This window comes from Aplidium turbinatum, chromosome 1, assembly GCF_918807975.1.
Source record: "Aplidium turbinatum chromosome 1, kaAplTurb1.1, whole genome shotgun sequence".
Lineage (NCBI taxonomy): Eukaryota > Metazoa > Chordata > Ascidiacea > Aplousobranchia > Polyclinidae > Aplidium > Aplidium turbinatum.
The window spans coordinates 58,610,464-58,633,313 of NC_137472.1; the positions used below are offsets into that span (position 1 = coordinate 58,610,464).

Here is a 22,850-nt window from a genome sequence, read left to right on the forward strand (position 1 = left end):
TGCGTTGGGGCTTTTACTTAAAAGTTTGGTTTGTAATAGCTACCACAATGAAAGTTTGCGTGTTTTTGTTTATGCTGTCTTGTGGTTTCACTAGGTAAGTAACAGAAATAGTGTTATGGTTTATTTATTGTCGCTGTACAATTGCTTATTTTTTTTAGCGCATTTCTAATTTTGAATCAGATTTAGAATGTCATCACATTATTACCCGTCTTATCGTCACATCGTCACTGCTTTTTGCAAGAAAGAACACAATCGGTACCGTTTTTAAAGTTTTTGGTATGATCGGACCTGGAATCGATTTTAGACCTACTAAGACTAGAGCAGAAGGCGATAACCATTCGTCAACTGAGCTGCGGTCACACCGTGTAAGTAGTAATAGCGTAGTAGCTGTAGACTTTATATCTATAGCTGGCAAACACTTAGCTGGAATAAACTCTTCCGTTAAATATAAGTGATAAAACATCCGCATTCTGACGTAAAACGTCAGTTACGTTAACGAGACGTCGAATTAAGGTTGTATAAAAAGGGGCAGATCTTCCTATATTCCACTATCAGTTAGCCAAATGTTTTGCCGCTAAGGTTTTATAGCGGATTATGTATCAAACCGTTTTCTTTTTCTTTGCTGTAAAATGAGCATTTTTAACTACGAAAGGGTAGTGAATAGTATATCAGTTTAGTTGAAACGCTTACTTGAAATTTGTTATTTTAGTTTCAGTGAAGTATTTGGATCTAAATTTTGGCCCGATGAAGATCAAGAAGGTGTATTCAGGTAAAGCTGTTTCTGATGACATAAAGTTATCAGAATGTAATTGCTTTGAAGGATTTTTAACCAAAACGATTGAAATGTTCTACATGTTATAAGTCTTTAAGATAATAATTTTTTATTGTACTTTATTTAGCGGGTTTGTTGATGCGTTTTACTTGAGACAAATCTTCATGTCTTGCTACATATGAATACAGTAGATGCAAACAGTAGTTTATGCAAGGCGCATTAAACTGGTCATTTACAGATACCGAGCGGAAAGTTTGTCGAAATAATTGATCTAATTATCCCAATCTTATTAATTTTGTCGGCACAATATTACATTTATTGGATTCTGTTCTACGGCGCTAAGCAACCAAATATATGAATAAAAAACCTTTTACCAAACGAACATTTAGGTTATGGATGGATGAGCATGAAAAACACTACAAGTCTGAAGCCGAGACTTCCGAGCGGATGGAAGTGTTCACGAAAAATTACAAAGCAATCGAAGTCCTAAATCTTAAGCATCAGGAAATGGATGTCAAGTTCGAGCTGAACAAGTTTGCTGATTTAACGGAGGAAGAGTTTAGAAATAAAGTGCTGATGCGACAACGAAAACCGGTAAGAACTTCATTTTATAACCCTAACCAATTAATTAACTAATTAATTATTTAGCAGTTACTAACCTCATTGGAAACAGGTTTCGCATCCCTTGCTGCTGTGTGCAACCCCTGTTTAAGGAACCTTGTGAAAATTGTACTGTAAAATTGTAAAAGTTACTCCAATATTCCTTTTGACTGAACTTAAAGTGCCTCTGACAGGAAAATAAATTCGCTAAATTTACCTAAGATACCAAAAAGATGACACTAACAAACTTTTCTGACCAGAAAATCGTAAAAATTATCAACAGGCTACTAAGTTACACGCTTGCAAACTTTCGTTGACATCGGCGAATCTGGCACTCATTCAATTGCGAAAATAAAAACGGCAACACCGCTGTGACGTCACAGTAAGGGGGAAGGATACATTTTTTCTCTGTGATGACTTGGTAAAGTATGGTACGGCTACTGCAAAACGTGAATGTGTGGGGCTCTGTTGATCTAAAGCATGCGCAAATTAAGAATTACCGAAATGAAAAAGTGAACTTATTATTACTATCAGGTTTCGATCAAATAGGTTGAGTTTACTTTTATCAAACAGCATCTCAATTCAATTGAAATTGCAGTTTCATAGGGCTACAATTTTCATACTTTTTTATTTGTCCTAATCTGGCTATAGCCATTTGCAGTGTAACAACAGTATTTCACAAACAGCACCTTTGATTTATGGTTGAGGCAATGCCTACAAATTGCTGTTTATGTGACATTGTCAGTGACAAAGACCGTGTGCTTTCTTTTCCTACTTTCTCACAAAACAAGGTAGGCTACTGAGAAGAAAATGATCAAAGTTTTCTTCAAGTGTTCGAAAGTGGGATGGGCCGTACAAAACTAGTCGTATATGTTCACTTCACTGAAGATGATTTTGTTAATACCACTAAAGTAAAAATGCCTACAGGCATGTGTTGGAGTGTATACTACAAGGTGATGCTCTCGGAAGCAACAATCGGATTGTGATGCCGTCATGCATTGTTTGGCGAATCCGAAACAATTTTCCAGATCCAGATGGCCGTTACACAGGATTTCAATGGCCATTGGCCAACTGAAGGCACATTATGAGAGAGAGAGAGAGAACTTTTATGTATTTTTGAATAGTGATGATGAATTAAATATGAATGATGATTCCTACGATTTCTTCATTTTTCACTTAAAGTATATTTTAGGTTTTGTAGGAACGTATCCAGTACAGTTTTATTAAACTGCAAAAAACAATAAATCTTCGAAAAAAGCAACCGCTTGTAGCCTACCAACTCCGACCAAACTGTGATCCACCAATTACATCTAGGAAGCGTTTGTTTCATCTGTTGCTAACGACGTCCACTTAGGATGACGTAATACCACCAAAGTCGTCCCAGAGCAGTGAAATATGGAATTTCGCCTGTGGTGGCGCTGCGGAGCAGTCGTTTGATTAAATTACGCCCTAACCAGTCGAGCTACGAGGTTAAGATTAAAAAGTTCGCTAAGTATAATTCTGCGCTAGGAAATGCTTTAAAAAGTTACTATACTTGGATCCCACCTGTCAGGGGCACTTTAATAATGATTTGTAGGTCATCTTTCCCCGCACCAAACAGCTTGTGGGCACCCCGAAAATTAATTCAATTCCTGATGAATTTGATTGGACGCCAAAAGGAGTAGTTGGCGAAGTTAGAGATCAAGGTAAAGAAGCAGCTCATATGCACGAGTTTTCCCTAATAAACATAAAATACTCAATTCTGCGCATTAAGCTTTCGTGTGTTAAACATATATATTCTTTTTTTATTTAATTATGAAGTCAGCTTTTTATCAACTTGATTTGAATGACAAAGATGTTGATATTTATCACAAATACGAAACGAAAAATTTCATAAAGTGTTTATTTACTTTTTTTGGTACAATTTAGGAAGTCAAAGGTATTGAAATCAAATCATAAACACACAGACAATAATGTATCTGTAGAATAGACTGTGCGTATGTCTTTAAGAATATGTTTTACTGCTTCTTCTTCTTGCTTATGAGGCAACAATTCAGGCAACATCTCTCAATTGTTGCAACCAGAGCAAAGTTTTCATATCAGGGTTAATGAGATCCACATTACTGCTGCTGTGATACAATCGCCAGGAGCTGCATAAAAAAGTACTAACGATGTTTAGGCCTTTTGATTATACTCTCTGCTTTAATTCAATTCAATTTACATTCTGTTTGTATCTATTTCATTTAGGGTCAGCTGGGACTTGTTGGGCCTTTAGCGCTGTAGAAACAGTTGAGGGTCAGTGGGCCATGAAGAGTGGTCAGATGACTGAATTGTCTGTTGAACAAGTCATCGATTGTGATGGAACTGAAGACAATAAACGGTAAGACTTGGATTAACTCATTATCCTAGTTGGAGTTTAAATTGACGGCAAACAAAGAAGAATTTCAAGCATACGGATGCTGATAGGACTGTAGATGTTAGGTTAAGTGGTCAAATAATTAGCTTGATTCTTTATGATCAGACGAATAAAGAAACTGGACTTCTATCGGCATCAGTATAGGCGCTTGGAATGCTTGTCTTTGCGCTGTCCCTTTAAACTGATGCCAGGATGCTAGGTTAAAAGTAAAAAAAAAGGTGCTTAAGAGAGTTAAATTTAACTAAACCAGTATTGAATGCAACATGTAAATACTTCTTCGAAACGGGAGCGGATCTACAAAAAAAAATGATGGGGTGATCAGCAGAGCTTTAAAAAAACAAAAATTCTAAACGAAATAATAATAATATAAATAAATCGTTTACGTAAGAGTTAAAAAAACGATAACTGTATTTTGAAATAGTCCTTCTAACTTTCATTTATCTAATGCTGGCATAACTAAATAAAAAAAATCGATTTTGCTATAATAACAGCATCCTTAGCTTATTCAAATAAAACCCAAAACAGTTTGCAAAAATTAAAGAAAATGAACTAATGAAAACATAAAATATCTAAAATGTAGTTTCTTTTACGTGTCAGTGTTGTTTTGTCTTAGTGCCGATTGTGGAGTATTTGGAGGATGGCCTTACCTTGCATATCAATACATGGAGAAAGCTGGGGGACTTGAAACAGAAGCAGACTATAGTTACTGCTGTGGGCTCGGTGGAGATAAAGGTTTGGTGAAATTTTCAAGCAAAAGTGATTGCTATCTATCAGTCTAAAGTTTGAGGAAGATATACCTTGTTCGAAACTGGTTCCCCGACCAATGCTGATTTGTTTTCCGTAGTCGCCACAGGCTACTTTGTAGGCCTATACATGGACGTCGCTATCATAGTATTTGGACTAGATGCCAAACGCTATAGCCCTCATCTTGCACGGCAAACAGAATTGCCATATTGGCGGTTTTAACGCCAAATTTTAGAAATTTGATTGTTTTTTAATGCGTTTGGCAGGATATTTTTAATTTAGTATTTTGATATACTTTAGGACTTTTTTTAAATTTTTTTCAGCATTGTAAGTATTTAAAAAAACTCTTTTTTACTAATGTGCAGTAACCTATTTACAAAACATTTGGTTTGAAAATGAAGTTTTTAAAATTTAACGTTATTATCGCCAATATGGCAATCCTGTTTGCCGTGCAAGATGAGGCCTATCGTTTGGCTTCCAGTCCAGATGCTATTGTGACGACGTCCACGGCCTACGGCTTTTTGCGTTTAAGGTCTCCGCAGGTCGCGTTGTTAACTCTCTTTGCACGTCAAGACTGGATGAAGAGTTTAGAGTGCCAGGCCTTGTAAAAAAAAAAACAATAAAAAGAAAACGATAAAGCTGCACTAAATAAAAAAGAGGTCAGTTGCATAGTTGAATGGTGAGACCTCTAGAGCAACTTTCAAAAAAGCGTGGGGTCGATACTGCTGAAGAGCATGCGGTTACGCTTTTGGCAAGACATCTAAAGGCATGCTTAAAGGTGGACACGAAGATTGGCTTCCTTGCCTGTCCGTCCTAAATCTAAATCTTCAACCACCGGGTGAAAGCCTGGATGAGACAAACAAACAATGACGCTAGATTTTTGCTTATAAAATGTGTCCTATATTTCCAGCCTTCTAAGATGAACCAAATGACTTAACTATTGATTTATTTTCTATCCGGTGCAGGTACTTGCTACGTTTGTCCAGCTGGAGGCTACAACAAGACATTATGTGGACCTCCAGCGGAGTTCTGCAAACGGAACGACAGCTGTGTTGCCAAATTAAATCCTGAAAAGTTTGTTCCAAACCTTCGTGTAAAGGGATGGTCTTCTATTGGGAAGGTGCGTTTAGTATTTGTTTTTATTTGAGATACCTCATGGAGAGATTAAAACCGTTTGAGAAAAACGTTTAATAAGATTGTAAAAATTTTAAATGGTATTACTTTCTGACCATTTTTAGCTCGTATATCAGAGACGAAAGTCAAGCATATTCAAACGCACTGCTCTGGCAAAATGCTGATGTGTGTTGTCGCACGACGTTGCATCCACTACACATGTTGCTGCCATTCTTTTATAATACAAACTGTTTTAAAGCAGCCGCATGGAGGTGCAACAGAGTCTATGGTAAATCGAAACCCATTTTTGCAATATTAGTACAAAGCAGAACCAAACGGAAGAAGATTTTCGATAAAATTTTTTTAAGACCAGGCGAGGTTTCTAACTCATGTTTGCAATCATAAACGTGTGGGAAGTCTGCCTGTTGATCCTGTTTGGGAAACGTTTCTATGTTATTTTAGCAGATTGACAAGACTTGCAGTCCACGCGGTTACAACACTTGTTGTTTCTCGGCATTCGAGTGTAGCAAGAACTCAGCGATAGACACGTGTTTCGCCCATGAATCTGGGCTCATCAGTACCGCACCACTAGTTCTTGCCACAACACTTGTTAATAGACTCAAATTTAAGCTATTAAAATATCATTTTTAAATTACAGAACGAAACTAAAATTGCGGCATCATTAGTCACAGAAGGTCCATTGTCTGTTCTTATTAACGCGGGAAGTCTTCAGTTTTATAAAAGTGGAGTATGGGACCCCCTTTTGTGTGACCCTTCTTCACTTGATCACGGTAAGGTTTCTGCTAATATTGGAGTTTAATAACACTACAGAGCATAGCGTCATTCATGTGGGCCTAAATTAACAAATATCGCAACGAAGTAAATTGAACTATTTGGTCTTCAAACGCTATCACCAAAAATGCAAACAGTGGTTGTTTTCACGGGCACGTCGACTTGGTAGTCTAGTGGTGATAAACCTTATGTGACTCTAAAAAAGGCACAGGTTTAACACCGCTCAAAAGCATGAGACATTTTCTTCGACATTTTCTTCCTTCAGTGGTTAGTGTCCTCATAAGTGGACACGTTTCAAATCAAACTATCTTCACTTTTTTTTAACCTTTTACAATCTCTAACTTTTTTATTTCAATTAAATTTTGTCATTGTAAAAGTCAAAAACTTATCACTGGTGGTCAGTGGCGGCTCGTGGTATTTATAGCAGGGGGTGCTGCAACCGGAGGTAGCCTATACGTGAAAGAGCGAGCGCCAAAGGCGCGATGCCAAGGGGTCTAGGGACATGACCTCCATAAATTTTACCTTATTTTAGTGGTATTTCATGAATTCTGAGGCTATTTGAGCAATTAATTTCCTGATGTTCATCAAGTTTAAATAGGCTGTTTTAGCATGTGACCTTTGGCCTTAACTTATTATCGTAAGTTAACAATGAACCTAGGTTACATTTAATTTATAAAAAATCAACCAGGTTTGGTAACCACAAAAATTTATTGGTAGAGCTTTTCTTAAATTTAATTTAACAACACTAATGAAAACCTAGTCTGAGCTTTATCTTTTTGTGAAGAAAGCAAAGCACATTAGTCTAACCATGTAACAGCATCAGTCGCAGCCACCTAATATCGTGTTTGAAAACAACAGTAACAGTAGCTAGCCTGACCACGTGACCAGCAACTGCAAAATTTGCAGTTCGAAATTGTGGGATTTGAAGCAACCTGAGCCAAAATATGACGTCACAATTTCTCTTTGTTCTTCTTTTATAAGATTGCAACTGCAGGGCTTGCAGTTCAGAGCTGCCAAATACAAAACTTAAAAAATCATCATATTTTTTAAAACCCAGAAATTATGAAACTTCTAGTCGGTAGGATCTATAGAGAACACGAGAAAAAACGTGAAATTAATAAAAAAAATAAAATACTGAAATGTGCAGGGGGTGCTGCAGTTTTGCAGTTTCTATGGACGAGCCGCCACTGCTGGTGGTGTTGCACTTGATCAGGAATGTTTAAGTGAACCTAAAATGCCAGGAAAGTACCACAAGCACTAAAGGGTTAACGAGATGCTTGAAGTAGGACACGAAGGTTTGCTTTATTGGCTTTCCGTCGAGTTGTACAAATCATCATCCATCGAGCGTAAGCCTTCTTCTTCTTCTTCTTCTTCTTCTTCTTCTTCTTCTTCTTCTTCTTCTTCTTCTTCTTCTTTTTCAACTGATTAACCATGCTTGATCAGCTAATGCCAAGAAGCATCATGCCACCAAAGAAAAAAGAAGTTAAATAAAACGGTGAGAAAGACTAGAAAACATTAACGTAATTAACTTGCATTATTCAGCTGTGCTTCTTACCGGGTACGGAACTGCTGATGGTGTTTTTGGGAAAAAAGAATACTGGAAAGTGAAAAACTCTTGGGGAAAGAAATGGGGTGAAAACGGATACTTTCGAATAGCCAGAAACAAAGGAAAATGTGGAATCAACACCCAAGTCACTATTGTGCACCTTAAATGAACATGCTCTTTCTGTACTCTTTTTTGTTTTAATTGTTTGTGCCATGAAAGGTTTTATAGTGCAGTAATTTGAAACAAAAGTATTCAAAAATAATTGATTTTATTTTTTTGATATTCTGAAGCTCTCCCTGCTAAGCACACTATTTTGATTGATAGAGGGAATTTTATCCTCGGACTGAGAAAGTTTTTTGTGAGAGCTTAATCCTGGAAGTATCGCGTACTTGTAGAGGCTTTGAAGCAGTGAAACATGCCCGGTTACCGGGTTTGACAGAGTGAAGTTTCCTATTGTTGAAGTGCCTGTGTCTGTAAATTATTCCACCCACAATGTGCCGCTGCCCTTGATATGCGTTGCTTAAGCGCACACACCGAGAGTTGAACTACAGCCATTTGATCTTTGAAGCTTTTTCGTTTGTGAAGTCAGGCGTTGAGCCAGCTGGGCGGAAGAGGTGTACGATTCCTGTTTTTTTTAAGATCCTGAACCAATCCGGTCTTTGTTTCTTGAGATCCGGATTCGACAAGTTCTAGATATCTCAGATCAGGCCTACCATTATTTCTTAATTCAATTCAACTCAATGTAAGAGCTTTGTAAGGATCAAATGTAAGGATTGTTGCTCCTGTTATAGGAATCTTTATTCTCGGACTGCAAAAACCTCCTTGAAACCTTGTTTGTTTGTTTGTTTGTTTATCTTTATCCTGCATTGCGGGAAAGCGGACTTGAGCGCTATGCATCGGTGTACGCCTTCCGACATACACCTGACCCACGCTGCAGCCGACTGCAATGTCTGTTTTCCGGTTGTCTACTTTACTTATGACTTAAATTTGGTACTACCCATTACTCGAAATCGATCACTAGGTAGAGGCAATTATCGTTAAGTTTCTTGCCCAGAGAAACAACAGCAAGTGCGGGTGGCTGGAGTCGAACATGCAGGCTCTCGACTGCGAGCCCAACGCGCGCTAACCACTCGGCCACGGATTAATTCGGACAGTTTCGCATGCTTGTATGCAGGGACTCTATCAACTTTCAGAATTTGGGGGGGGGGATAATTTTAGACAGTGGGCTAAAACCATCTTAGTTATTCCAAACCACTCCAATAAAGGGGGGAGGTGATCACCCCCCTCACCCCCCTTGGATACAGGCCATGCTTGTATGAGTTTAGAACCACTGAAGCAAGCCCTGTCAATGAGATTGACGCAGAAGGAAGTTTCTCTTGTTGTTGCCCCAAATTATTTCATGCACTCAGTGCTATTAAATGGAGAGTTTGTTCAAGCGCACACTCTGAGAGTACCGTATTGTAGAAGCAACGTTTCTTAACCTTTCCAATTTTTGTAAAGCAGTTTTTGTATTGTCAGGAAATTTACATAAACCTGTTTTGCATTTCTTGTACCAACAAGTTATAATGTCATAATTAATTAAACTACCATTCAACGTTTTATAGGCAGAGAAAACTTTTTCTCGAACCGTAGAAAATTTCATTATCAGATCACCGCTTCAGTGCGTGATGGAAATCTACAGATAAATCTGCATCAGGCATTGCAGAGTGCAAAAAACAGTGTTGCAGAACGCGTTTTCGAATATTAAATTCTCATCAGTGCAACTACGTTTATGAACGCAATAACAACGATTAAATTTAAACTCAATACAATACATTACAAATATTATAAGGACATATTCTCAGTGTTCAATTGAATATTAATAAATCCAGAGACATCAGAAAATCACTTCCCGCATGCAATTCCAGACCGACATTACTCGCTTAAGGTTTTTTTTGTTAAAACAAACTTAATGTTCAAAGCAAAAAAGCCATCACAATGAACATCTACCGAAGTATACTAATTTACAGTACTTAGATAAGCACTGAAAATTAATAGACGGTATTAATAGACGGTATTAAATTAATAGACTGCCTATAAAACGTTGAATGGTAGTTTAATTAATTATTTCAGAAAGTTCCTTGGTTTCATATTATCTGAATTATAATGTTATGGTCTTTAAACGGTTTTTGATCTTCGATAGTAATTTCAAAGCATTCCAATTTTCATAAGTACATCATTTCAATGGACTAACCATTAATGAAATCATGATTTTATGAGTGGTAGACCTACGGAAGTGGAAGAACGTGGTTTATTTTAGTCTCTCTGCAACTGTTAAAGACTTGGCTGAAAGGTTATGCTTTCAGTTTAGTAGGCTATCATATTTACGACGCAAGGTAACTACAGAGAGAGAGAAATAACATTATTTTTAAATCATATTCTGTAATAAGTAGAAAATAAGCTCACATTACAATAACATAGAATTCACAAATATAGAGAAATGCTTAAACAGGCTCAATGTTGAACAATTTAACCGCATTAACCAAGAGCAGCGAAGACCAATTGGTCATCCAGTCAACTTCTCCCAGATATTTTAAACTATTTTGGTATGACCCATACCGAAATCGAACTTAAATGTCAGAACCAAAGGCACTTATTAATCTGTCTACACATGACTTGGTGGATATAAGAGCAGGTTGATACGTTTGATAATTATAACGGCATAAATTATACCATATTTGAAACAAATGCCAAAACAAATTTGCAGTGCCAAAACCCATATGCAAAAGTTACAATGATATAAGCCTTTTCAAACAGAATTTCATAAATTTTATTTTCTGTGTGATTTGCTTCGAGGATGCGCATTATCATGGTGCGCGAAACGTCAGTTAAGTAATAAATCAACCTATTTGTCGTTGCTTTTACTTTCACTTTTATCAGATAAACGTTGCAACTTGCGTTAGAAACGATAATTATTATGATTAACACCCAAACTTTTCATTAAACAGATCACTAACCGTTTCCTTCACTCAGTAGCCTACAGAAGTTGATTGATTAGTTTTCAAGTGCATGATTTTAGGCTTCAAATATACCGTGTAGGTTGGCAAAAATAAAATAATGTAGCCAGCATCTGCTTTGTTTCATTGGCCAACATGCAATTTAATTGACTGAATTCAATTGACTGGCAAAAGCAGCGGTTGAGAACTATGTGGCAAGAACTAGTGGTGCGGTACTGATCAGCCCAGCCTCATGGGCGAAACACGTGTCTATCGCTGAGTTCTTGCTACACTCGACTGCCGAGAAATACATGCAACTGATGTCGTGCTGAAAGTGAGAAATGGGCTACACAAAAACGTTTCCAATTGACCCCTGAGCAAGATGTTTTATACTTTGGTACAATGCGAGGCAATGTTAATTCTATGCACAAACGATCAATGGTCGTTCAGCAATATAATCTATGAGAAAACCACTTGAATGCAGAATAAACTTTGTGGCGACGGTGTATGCTGATAGTCTTCATAAGGTCCATGTCTTTGTAAAAAGAAGGTCTAAGCTTTACAAACATTTACGCAGAAGTGTAACGCCAACGAATTTTGTCGAACAAAAGTTTTCAAGTTGCTTAAAGATGATCAGTTGCTGCAGTAGCCTATACAATGAAAAACGTGCTCTTTGACCAGTCAAATAGTGTTCAAGCATCGCATCAAGCTTGTTTCTTTTACTGTAAGCTCTTATGTTAAAATTTACGTTTTGTGGTAAAAGTTTCAGATTATGCGAAGTGCAGATTATATTGTAGAACTATCTTCGTGTCCACTTTCAACACTTCATTAAAAGTTTAGTCGACACATCTCGGCTCCGATTGAGCTAACAAATTTTTGAAAATACAGAATCAGACTTTTAACCAGGCATTTAATTTACAGCATTACGATGATTCTTGATCCATATTCTTGAGACTGCAGCACTTCACATCGTTATTAAAAGTTTATCAAAGAACAGGTTTGTGAAGGCAGTTTCAATCGCTTTTCTTCTGATACTTTGCAGCAGATAGTCACAGACAATTGTAGAGCAGATTGAATTTTATTTTCTTAGGAACATGCGGGATTACGGTTACACACCGTTACAGGTAGGCTACTCTCACCCAGACGTTACAAAAATACCGCTTACACGAACACTGTACCGTTTTAAATAAACAACCTTATGTGATAAAACAAAAAAATGGCTACTTTCAATCAAAATCGATCAGTTAACTTCAAAAAAGCTAAGAAAAAAGTTTTGCATTTTTGTGGAATTTTTTTTTCATGGTCTTGATTTCTGAAGAAGCCGATTGCAATTCAATTGCAATCGTCGGCTATATCAGCTGGTATATAGTCTATCTCGGCCGATAAACGTTTGCTTGAATATCCCACCTTGACAGGTTAGGATTTGTTTTTTTAAATGATATGCAAGGGATGAAGGACGACATGGAAGAGATGTTGTAAGTTTTTATTAATTTGTTAAAAAGCAGTGACGTACGGTGGCCATTTTTTTGGGTGTATCCCTATTGTCAGCTTTAAACGCATACTAGGTTTGCAGCTTGCGCAATAGCTGTTCAGATCATATCAAAATAAACTGATATGATGTGATATAAAGAATCACTGTGCAAATTAAGCATGTGTTTGAAACTTTTTAAAAAAGTGTGAACACTCAAAAAGATGGCCACCCTACGCCATTGGTGATTAGGTTAACTTTTCGAGGTTCGTAGAAGAAAATTTTCAGAAAGTTTGAAATTTATAACAGGAACTATTGTATTTTAGTTTGGTAGCTTAGTTAGATAAGCGTCTGACTTTGCGAACGAACAAGCTGCAAGATCAAGCGGGGCTGGTTTGACTCTCGAGGTGTACGCTTGAGTATGGCACTTCAAGAACAGCTCACCGTTCAGCGGTACCTAATGGATGGAACAATTCACAGGCAACAACACCAACAAACGGAAACTTCACTCTGTCAATCTCGGTGACCGAACCTACTTTATCATTAGTTCAAAGCCTCTACAAGTATGCGAAACTGTCAGGATGAAGCTCTCAAAGAAGCTTTCTCAGTCCGAAGATAAAGATTCCCTCAATCAATATTATCCTAAATAAATATGTTGTTAATGGTCTAACCGTGCCAGTAATTCAGTATTGGATAAGTTCTTTCTTGACGATTGGTACTATACCAGTAGCGTTGGAAAAGACGTCCAGGAGGTATTTTTAGACCCGGGTCCAGGACGATTATCAGGGTCCGGAGTTTTTAAAAATTCCTACGGACAAAGAAATATCTCGTAACCTTTGAAGTTGTATTGTTTTCTTTAGAGATTTTATGTTTTTCTCATCAGTACCGGGCCTAAATGGTTCCTTCAATGGCCCTGAACTCTACTACAGCCTTGAAGTTATGGGATACGGTACTATCAAAATGGAAGAATGGTTAATTTTAAATGATTCGAACTGTAGTAATATCATCTTTTAGTTGAAAGTAGGCTATGTCTAAGACTACACGTTTGAAAGGGTAATTTCGATTTTGGCATTCTTAGGAAGTGCAAAGATCAGGCATAGTTTTAAATTCTACTTTCTTATGCTAAAAATAGCTAAAAATTCTACTTACAGGTAAAAGCACTGTACTTGCAGCTTGGTTGATTTGCATTGTTCACATTATACTGAGTACGTGGCTTTAAACATCAGTCCCGATAGCTCAGGTCCGATAGCTCAGGTCCGCCCCGATAGCTCAGTGGTTACGCGCCCGGCTCAAGATCACTCGGCGCTGGTTCGATTCTCCGGGTGTGCGCTTGAGCAACGCATTTCAGGACTGCTCTCCATTCAGTGGCACCTAGTGAATGGAATAATTTCTCGGCAACAACACTTCAACAATCGGAAAACTCCACTCTGCCAATCTCGGTAACCGGCCCTGCGTCAAGAGCCTCTACAAGTATGCGAAACTACCAGGAATAACCTATCAAGGCTTTGTCAGTCCGAGGATAAAGATTCAAAACCAACCAACCAAAAACCAAGTGTAAAATAATGACAAAAGCACAAAGTGTGGAATTATCTAAAGGGAACGACCAACTTCCATCGGATTTGATGAATGGGCTTGATGGTAATGCAGAAGATATTTTGAATGATCCTGAAGCTATTAAGTTGGTGAAATAAAATCATTTTTTTCTTATTTTTAGCAGGTAGCAGTAGGTTATTGTTAACTCCGATTTACATTATTCTATTGTCAGTGAAAACTCTTCTTTGAAACTACCAAATGTCATTTTCGTCGTCCAAGCAAGCAATACTTGTAGAGAATTTACATCACTAAAGCAAAAGCACCTTAACCGAGACAAAAATTTTACGCTTCCAATACTTTTTGAGTGTCCTTGCTTTAGAACTTTACCATCTACTATTCTACTAGGTTCCGTAGAATGAAAAGCTGTCCTTGAAGCTTGCTGCTCTATTGCACGAAATTTTTAACCATCGTGATGTAATTGATTTTAGATTTTTCCCGTTTACCTGTGGTCGGATGCTTAACAATCAGAATATCGAGGTAGAATGAGAAGGTAAATTGTTGTTGTTTCATATGATGATAAACAGTTTGATTTTGAACTTCTAATGAAATGCGAGTTTACCATAGAATAAAACAACCACATATTCACTTTCTTTTATTATCTCTGTATTGTAGCCTAATTGATAAATCAGAGTCAAAAACTAAATTCCTGTCTGTATTGTTTTTCAGTAACACCGAAGCAATACTCTGCTTTCTTCAGTTAAAACTGGTAACGACAAGTTGTAGCGGTAATGACCGACGTATTGCATTCTCGTTTTTGTTGCATAAACACCGCGTTGTTGGCTCTACACCGCTGACAGCACACAGTGTTTTGACAAGATATTTAATGTTATGCCAAAAACTGAGAGCAGTTGACTCGTCTGCTGTATAATTTTACCTGCTTTCATAGATGTGTTGTACCTGTAATTTGCTTGGTATTGTATGATTACGTTGTCAGAATAATTAAAAAATAAAGTCATTATCAATGTTATTATTACTATTACTGTCATTATTGTTACTTTTTATTATTATTATATTGTCACAATAATATAAATAACAACAAATAGTAATAATAAAAGTGATGATGGTGAGATAATGACTTTATATTTTATTCAGTATTACGGCATTTTACATTATGTTGTCATAACAAACACAAAATTTATTTATTATTATTGTAAATGTCATCATCATTATTGTTTGTTTTTATTATTGTTATCTTTATTATCTCTACAGTGTTAATACATTAGAATGCTTTGGGTTAGTAAACTGCATTATCACTATGAACATTTCGTTGTCGTCCATTCATATGTCTCCATTTGTGACTTTACAGACGAGAAAAGAGAAGAATCAATAAGAATTTGTTCTTGATCTGCACTGCATTCGTGCTCAACTTTATTGCCTTCAACTCAACAGCCAGTCTTCAGTCAAGTCTCAACTATGAAGAGGGGCTCGGTACCGGTTCACTGGCGATTATTTACGCAGCTTTGATATTGTCAGCAATGTTTGCTCCTACAATAGGTAGAGTGTTATCATATGAAAGTATTTACTTACCTTTTGTGTTTTTACACAAGGGCTTGTGGAGTAGCTCTTTATGAAAATGAGTTCATTCGTTTTACAGTTCAATTTTGGGCCAGAGTTAATTGTTTGTGTTTAGAGCACTAAATATTAAAAACAAGGTAAAGGTGGTCCCATATTTGATTCAAGTGTCGGGTATGAGAAGATAAGGTTTTCATTACACTAAGCTTTCGTCACTAACGAGAGTAGAGTGGCCAGTTCCTTTCTCTCGGCCGCCTTTCCTGCAGCAATTATGCCCACCCAATTTATTACACCCTAGGTAGAAGTGAGGAGTGTTTTCAACAACTAACTAAATATAAGTCGGCAGCAGTAGCCGAGTGGTTAGCGCGTTGGGCTCGCAGTCGAGAGCCTGCATGTTCGACTCCAGCCACTCGCACTTGCTGTTGTTTCTCTGGGCAAGAAACTTTACGATAATTGTCTCTACCCAGTGATCGATTTCGAGTAATGGGTAGTACCAAATTTAAGTCATAAGTAGAGTAGACAACCGGAAACAGACATTGCAGTCGGCTGCAACGTAGGTCAGGTGTACGTCGGAAGGCGTACACCGATGCATAGCGCTCAAGTCCGCAATGCAGGATAAATACAATAAAACAAAACAAACATTATTAGCCATTAAATACCAAATTTCTTCAACACTTGACAATAATTGTTGACATACTTCAACTGTTACAGTTATTAAATGGCTCGGATGCAAATGGACTATCTGTGTCTCTATCATTGGTTACGTCACATACCTACTTGCCAACTTTTATCCCACATGGGGGACTTTGGTACCCAGTTCGGTTATTGTGGGACTATGCGCCGCACCACTGTGGGCAGCTAAATCAACTTATCTAACAACTGCTGCTCATAGGTAAATAGTAAGTTTGTTGATCTTTTACAATGTGAAGGACAAGGGTGTTTTGTTTTCGGTAGATGGCAGAAGATTACATTTAATTTGAGATGAAACGTGAAACGGTCCGGGCGACAATTTATCGAACGACAATTTGTCGAACGACAGTTAATCGAACGACAGTTTATAGAAAGACAGTTTATCTAACGACAATTCATCGAAACGACAATTAATCGAACCGACTGTTTATCGAAACTTCAGTTCATCGACCGACTGTTTATCGAAACGACAGTTTATCGGACGACGAATCTCCCGAAACAAATTTTATCTAGGGTTAGGGTTAGTCGTTCGATTAATTTTCCTTCCATGAACAGTCGTTTCGATAAACAGTCGTTTCGATTAACCGTCGGTCAATAAACTGTCGTAGTACTCCGGGCATTACCATATATAATAATCGTCCCACGTAATTAGGGTTAATTAATTAAATGACAAAGCTTGCAAGCATGCACCGTTGCATCACGTCTGTAGTTAGGTTCATGAATTGAATCTTACAGTATATTTAATTTGATTACCAGGCCAAAATTCTGAAAAATTCCGTTAATAATTATATCACACTTTTTAGGCTTCCTGGAATAGTAAGATTAGGTCTAAAAAGCTCATGAAACAAACGACAGTTAAAGAGCACTGCTCTAACGGAGGGCGATCTTGAATGTTTCATATGATAAACTTTACCAGATCTATTTAACGTTGATGGCCAAACGTCCATTACCATAGGCTACTTAGCAACAAGTGCTGAAAACTTATGAAAGCTGTTACAGAACCAATAAAATAATTTTGATTAATACAAAACAAGTTAGAGCCAAGATAAAACTATGTTGTATAACCAATGCGTGAATATTAATCATTTGTAACATTAACTTTAATTAAAAGAAGCAACGTTGTTTTTTAAAATAGATTTTCCTGTAGATATGTAAATTGCCAAATGTTGCTATATTTGACGTATATTGTTTTTGTTGTGATGATCAGAAATAAAAACAAACTGAACTAAACTTATTGAAAATAAAACAGATTTTACCACATAGATATGCGAAGTTAACCAATGAAACAGCTGAAAAACGTCGTGAACCGTTTCTTTGGGATTTTCTTTCTGTTCTTCCAGTTTAACAACATCGTTGGTCAACTCATTTCATCCTTTGTCCTTTCCAGCGGTGACGTGGGCAATTTGGGTTTGTACAACTCATGGTTGGATTATTTTTGTTGTTGGCTGTTTTTATTTGCAACAATCTAAAACTGCTTTTTTCCAAGTGATGGTTTGGTTTTTGAATCTTTATCCTCGGACGGACAAAGTCTTTGATGAGTTATTCCTGGTAGTTTCGCATACTTGTAGAGGCTTTAGACGCAGGGTCGGTCATCGAGATTGACAGAGTGAAGTTTTCGAGTATTGAAGTCTTGTTACCGGAGAATTATTCCATCCATCAAGTGCCGCTGAATGAAGAGCAGTCCTTGAAAATGCGTTGCTCAAGCGCATACCCTGAGAGCCGAACCAACGCCATTTGATCTTGAATCGCTCGCGTAACCACTGAGATAACGGGGCGGACTAGTGAAATATAGGAATATTAATCCACAGAGTGAGAAACCTTCTTATGAAGTTAAATCTTGGAAGTTTAAAAACATGCAGTAGCTTTGAACCGTTGAAGCAGGCTCCGTCACCGAGATTTCTTAAATAAAGCTTTCGCTTGTTGAAGCGATGTTCCTTACTTATTCCATTAAGTTGGTGTCATTGAACGCAGATTTGTTTTCGAAAAGTGTTGCCTAAGAGTGCACTCTGGAATCGAATCAGTGCTGTTTAATTTTGCAGTTTTTTTAGTGTTTCAAATGCAGTACTTTGAAGTGAAAAAATACAATATCTCTACTTTGCCTTCAATGAGGAAGAAGACGCTCATACGACGAAGAAGAAGAAGAAGAAGGCATACTTTGTTAACCAAACAAAATTTCTTTGCTCAACACAACCTTCTCGGTCCGATAATATAGATTCCCACCATCAATTTATGCGAATGAAATCAAACGATACAGTCCGTAACACATTTAAATAATCGTGGCAGCTTTGAACAGACGTAAAATTAAGTTTTTGTCACAATCCTTAACAAATCAATGTGAATCTTGTAACTTCTAATTTGTGATATTCCTGTTTCAACAGTTCTTCCAGATTGCTACAATTCTTCCTACATCGAAACATATTGTGGGTCACGTGATTGTCAGGAGGATTTCAATGCAGCTAGAATCGGATACAACACAACAGAATGTCCAGTGACGCAATTACAAAGCGAAGGTGTGCAAACAGGTTTACTCTACACGTTGATGGGAATCTATGCAGGAGTTGGATTACTGGGAGCCGCAGTAATAGGGGTCTTTGTTGACCCCATTGTTATAAGGTATGTGTTGGGGTGCACACAGTAATCGTAATAACAAAGCTAGTCATCGTCGTATAAGCTTCTGGGGCCGAGGGTTTATCCTTTTACTATCCTAAATTCGCGATGTTGGCGGACTACACTGGAAGCAAATGATAATACAGCACAAATACTGTGAATAAAAAAGTGTTCTTGGCAAAGAAATTGTACAGGAATAGACGGAACCCCTTTGTCTGATACAAACCACTACTGGGGAATTGGGCACATGTCATGTAAACTGTTAAGCTTAGACTTCCCTGGGCACTTTAGCTAAGGTGGTCAGCCTTTAGCTCAGGTAGATAAGCAATCGGCTCTGGAAGCAGAGACCTTTCAAATCTAGCAAGGATAGTTTAACTTTCAGTTTGTTGAATGAGAATTTAAGGATTCCTCTCTATTCAGCAACATCTAGTCAAGTGAATGGAATATTTTGCAACTGCACATCAACAAGAAGAAGAATATGTATTCTATTAAACGCAATACCCTGTTTCAGTGGTTTAACGGTTGTCATTAATAATTTTAAAATGCATTATATCTAAATAGTCGTTTTAATTTTATTACTTGCAGATCTAAAGAAACGAGAGGTCCACTTGGGTTATTTGTTGCGACCTTTCAACACCTGAAAGATCACAGACAAGTTCTTCTTATATGCATAACTGTATTTAGTGCTTTTGAACAAGCGTTGTTTACTGGGGATTTCACCAGAGTAAGTGACTTTGGTGTTGCAAGATTTTATATTTAATATATAGCTTGTTATTACGTTCTATCTCCAAGTTAAAGGTGATCCCAGACTTGATACCAAGCTTTAGATAATTTAAGACAATAAGGTTTTCATAATACTAACCCTTCGGCAGTAACGAGAGTAGGGCTGACAGCTCTTTTCTCTCGGCAGCTTTGTTCAGCAATTACGCCCACTCAAGTATTACACACTGAGGTGAGTGGCGTGTTTCAACAACCAGTTTAACCTTATCTGTAGCGACACAGGGTTTTATGAGAACGCTCCACTCTTGTAGTGAAATATTTCACAAAGGAAATCTGCTAAAAATGTGAAATTTCTTGACTTCTAGTTTTTATTTTTGTGCAAATGTTCTAAACCTACACTAGTCATTTTTCTACTTTCCTGCCCTTCACAATAAGCATTTCGTCTGAAGTGGCTAGACATTTTCGTGCAATGCTAGTTATATACTGTATCTGTTTGTGTTAGTGCAATTACTTTGAAATGTAAAAACGCCCAAAAATGCCTTATATTTATGAACAAAAGTAATTTTTTGTTTAGTTTAGCTCTAGTCTATGTTATAATTCAAAAATTTCAAATTTGAAGCTATTTTCTGGAAATGAGAATAAAAACCGACTTTCTGACATTTTTTCATCTCAAACAGTTTATTTCAATAAACTTGTTGGGTAAAAATTTAATTTTTATACGCACAATACACATGGCTATTATCTTGTGAAATATTTTGGCTCTGTGATTTTCATAGCTCCCGTTATTAGGGATTAATTAGCATGGGCTAAGGTAGCCCATGACGTACTTTCCGCGTACGAAAACAGCTCGTACTAAGATAGGGTTAAGCTGGGAGTCGAACCAAGATCACATGATTAGAGAGCAAGCGCCTTATCCACTGCGCCATCTCATCCTTGCACTTGTTTCACTTGGCTATAGGATGGCGTTTTTGTGTAGCTCTTATAATCACACCAGTTAAACTTTAAAGTTACGGTGACCCAGACAGCCAACGTTTACAGTAGTATGATTGAATGAGAATGTAGCATGGGTAGGCTATGTTTGCAGACGTTGAATCAATGTAAAAAACGACTGATTTGCTGTCGGGGATACTAACTTGTGTAAACGACCTGTTAACATATTTTCTATTTTGCAGTCGTTTATCTCGTGTCTACTGGCGGTAAATTGGGTTGGATTCATTCTAATCTGTTATGGGGCATGTGATTCTTTCTTCTCTTTCCTCTTCAGGAGGATAAAGAAGTATGTTGGGAGGATTCCTTTGTTTTCAGTAGGATTCGTGATATTTCTGGCACTGTTCATTGTTCTCTTGGTGAGTAGGCTATTACGATTTAAGAACGTTGACAATAGATAGCCATCTATATCAACTTCAATGAAATGACAATAAAAAGTGCAAAAACGGAGCATAGCTTTGGATGTCATCATTGCTAAAATCCTTGGATTCATCTTTAAAAAACTTGTCACTTACTGCCACCATTTAAAAGGTAGAAACATAATACATGTAAAACCTAAAATTAAAACTTGTTTTAATGTTGTTGTGAATGTGAATGTTGTTGCTTTATTTTTAAGCAACTCTGTTTTTCAATGATGTATTTTTATCGCTTGATTGTTTTGGCATAAAAGTTAATACAAAAAGCAGAATTAAAGTAATTTAATTCTTTATTTAGGTTTGAGTTCCATACCCAACCAATGTATCTTTATTTTTTGTGCTACCAGCGTTTTGGGGAGTGGCTGAAGCAGTGTGGCAAACCCAAGTGAACGATAATAAAAATAAAAGTCTTAAATACATGAGCCGACATATTATGTTAAAATCAATGTTTTCTATCTAGGTCAATAATAGATATATTCTTTATCACAAAGCCATGATCGTTGTCATTTCGCGCCCCTTAAACCATACCGGACCCGGGTTTATTCTTTGAACCCCCCCTGTCAACCTTACTGATCATAGTGCTGGCCAAATCAAGTAATTATTTGTTTCAGCGTTATATGGCGTGCTTTTTGCAAGCAATCAGGAAGCTGCCTTTGCTAACTACAGATTGTGGGAGTCCGTTGGATTTTTAATCGCGTTCACTTATCAGAGCTTCTTATGTGTCAGCACAAAAATTTGGACTCTGTTGGGAGTACTATTGGCCGACATGGCGCTTTATTTGGTCATAGAGGTAAGAAAGAATACAAGTAACTTCATACTTCTTCCACACAGCACCAGCTCATACTACCAGTGGTTATCAACTTCGACTTCTGTGCTGGTGTGTCTGGCCTCGATTCCAGGTCGAGTTATACAAAAGACTAAAAACGGCACCAATTATGCTATTTCTGCACATCGCAGTGAGCATAAGTCTGGTTACGTGGCGACATGGCTACATGTGATAGAAAATGGGAAAATGCGTACTGTGGGTAAAAGACCTTAGTTTGTTATGGAGCGACAATAAATAATTTGTGACCACCTATTATTCTAATATACCAAATAACGTCCATTTACATCATTTAAAAAAAAGCGGTTGAAATAATAAAAACATGACAAAAGAGCACATACTCTTTTCAAGCAAAGTTGGAACAACTTCTTTAATTATTCAATGTTATATTTTTGCATTCAAGATGTAACTTTGTTTTCAGGAAAGAAATGGGCTCTTGTCATATAATTAGTTGTTTAATAGAAATCTCAAAATTTTTATATTATATCTTTTAAAAACTTGTTTGAGTCACTTGATTAACTCGGCTACATATAAGGCAAACTGCATTATTATATTTTATTTCAAAATTTAATACTACAAAAGCTAAATGATCAGTGTTTGTGGATTTGCAGATTTTAGAGAGGAAAAAGAAAACGAAAAGACAATCAGAAATACCTACATCAACATTTGGTCACAGTAATTCTCTTTACAGTACTGCAGAAGATATCATTAGCTGCGATGTGCTGGTTACTAAGTTGTAAAGGATCAACATTCGGCCTATACTCTTGTTCATATCATATAATGATGATGATTATGTGCCTGATTTGATACAGACGTTGGCAATCATGGTCTTCCAAACTTCTCTGTCATTTGCCATTGGTATAAAATCGTTAGTTTTGACTGTTGTATTTGTGGCCCATTGATTCAAGCTGTTTAAATATGTTAATCTTTGTCGACCTCTGCTTCTTTTTCTTTTTATCATGCCCAAAATAGTCCTAATTTTTCCAAATCTCCATGTCTGTGAATATGATCTACAAATTGATTTTATACGATGAAAGGGAAAAAAACACAAATATACATTTGCTGAACATCGTTTGTATTGACTTGCGAAATGAACT

General features: G+C 37.0%; 1 protein-coding gene and 1 pseudogene across 2 annotated transcripts; both read left to right on the top strand.

Annotated features, from left to right (window-relative positions):
• Positions 1-8,775, top strand: LOC145779588 (cysteine proteinase 1-like). Its single transcript, XM_082591217.1, has 9 exons — positions 1-94; positions 710-769; positions 1,162-1,366; positions 2,949-3,057; positions 3,599-3,731; positions 4,381-4,499; positions 5,477-5,631; positions 6,283-6,415; positions 7,959-8,775. Exons 1-9 carry the CDS (start codon positions 48-50, stop codon positions 8,129-8,131), a joined length of 1,134 nt encoding a protein of 377 aa, XP_082447343.1. The 5' UTR covers positions 1-47; the 3' UTR covers positions 8,132-8,775.
• Positions 8,776-13,931: 5,156 nt separating this feature from the next.
• On the top strand, positions 13,932-22,493 carry LOC145773361 (protein unc-93 homolog A-like; annotated as a pseudogene). The gene is made up of 10 exons (XR_014289757.1): positions 13,932-14,083; positions 15,305-15,492; positions 16,222-16,402; positions 17,464-17,607; positions 18,579-18,813; positions 19,393-19,531; positions 20,700-20,873; positions 21,229-21,315; positions 21,526-21,720; positions 22,365-22,493. The product of XR_014289757.1 is annotated as a protein unc-93 homolog A-like (transcript).
• The last annotated feature ends 357 nt before the right edge of the window (positions 22,494-22,850 follow it).

Bases quoted from the DNA above. Each gene is read 5' to 3' on its own strand.
- LOC145779588 (XM_082591217.1), top strand. From the start codon at position 48: ATGAAAGTTTGCGTGTTTTTGTTTATGCTGTCTTGTGGTTTCACTAG. The intron at 770-1,161 runs GTAAAGCTGTTT...ACGAACATTTAG, and splicing joins GATCAAGAAGGTGTATTCAG to GTTATGGATGGATGAGCATG. The intron at 3,058-3,598 runs GTAAAGAAGCAG...TATTTCATTTAG, and splicing joins TGGCGAAGTTAGAGATCAAG to GGTCAGCTGGGACTTGTTGG.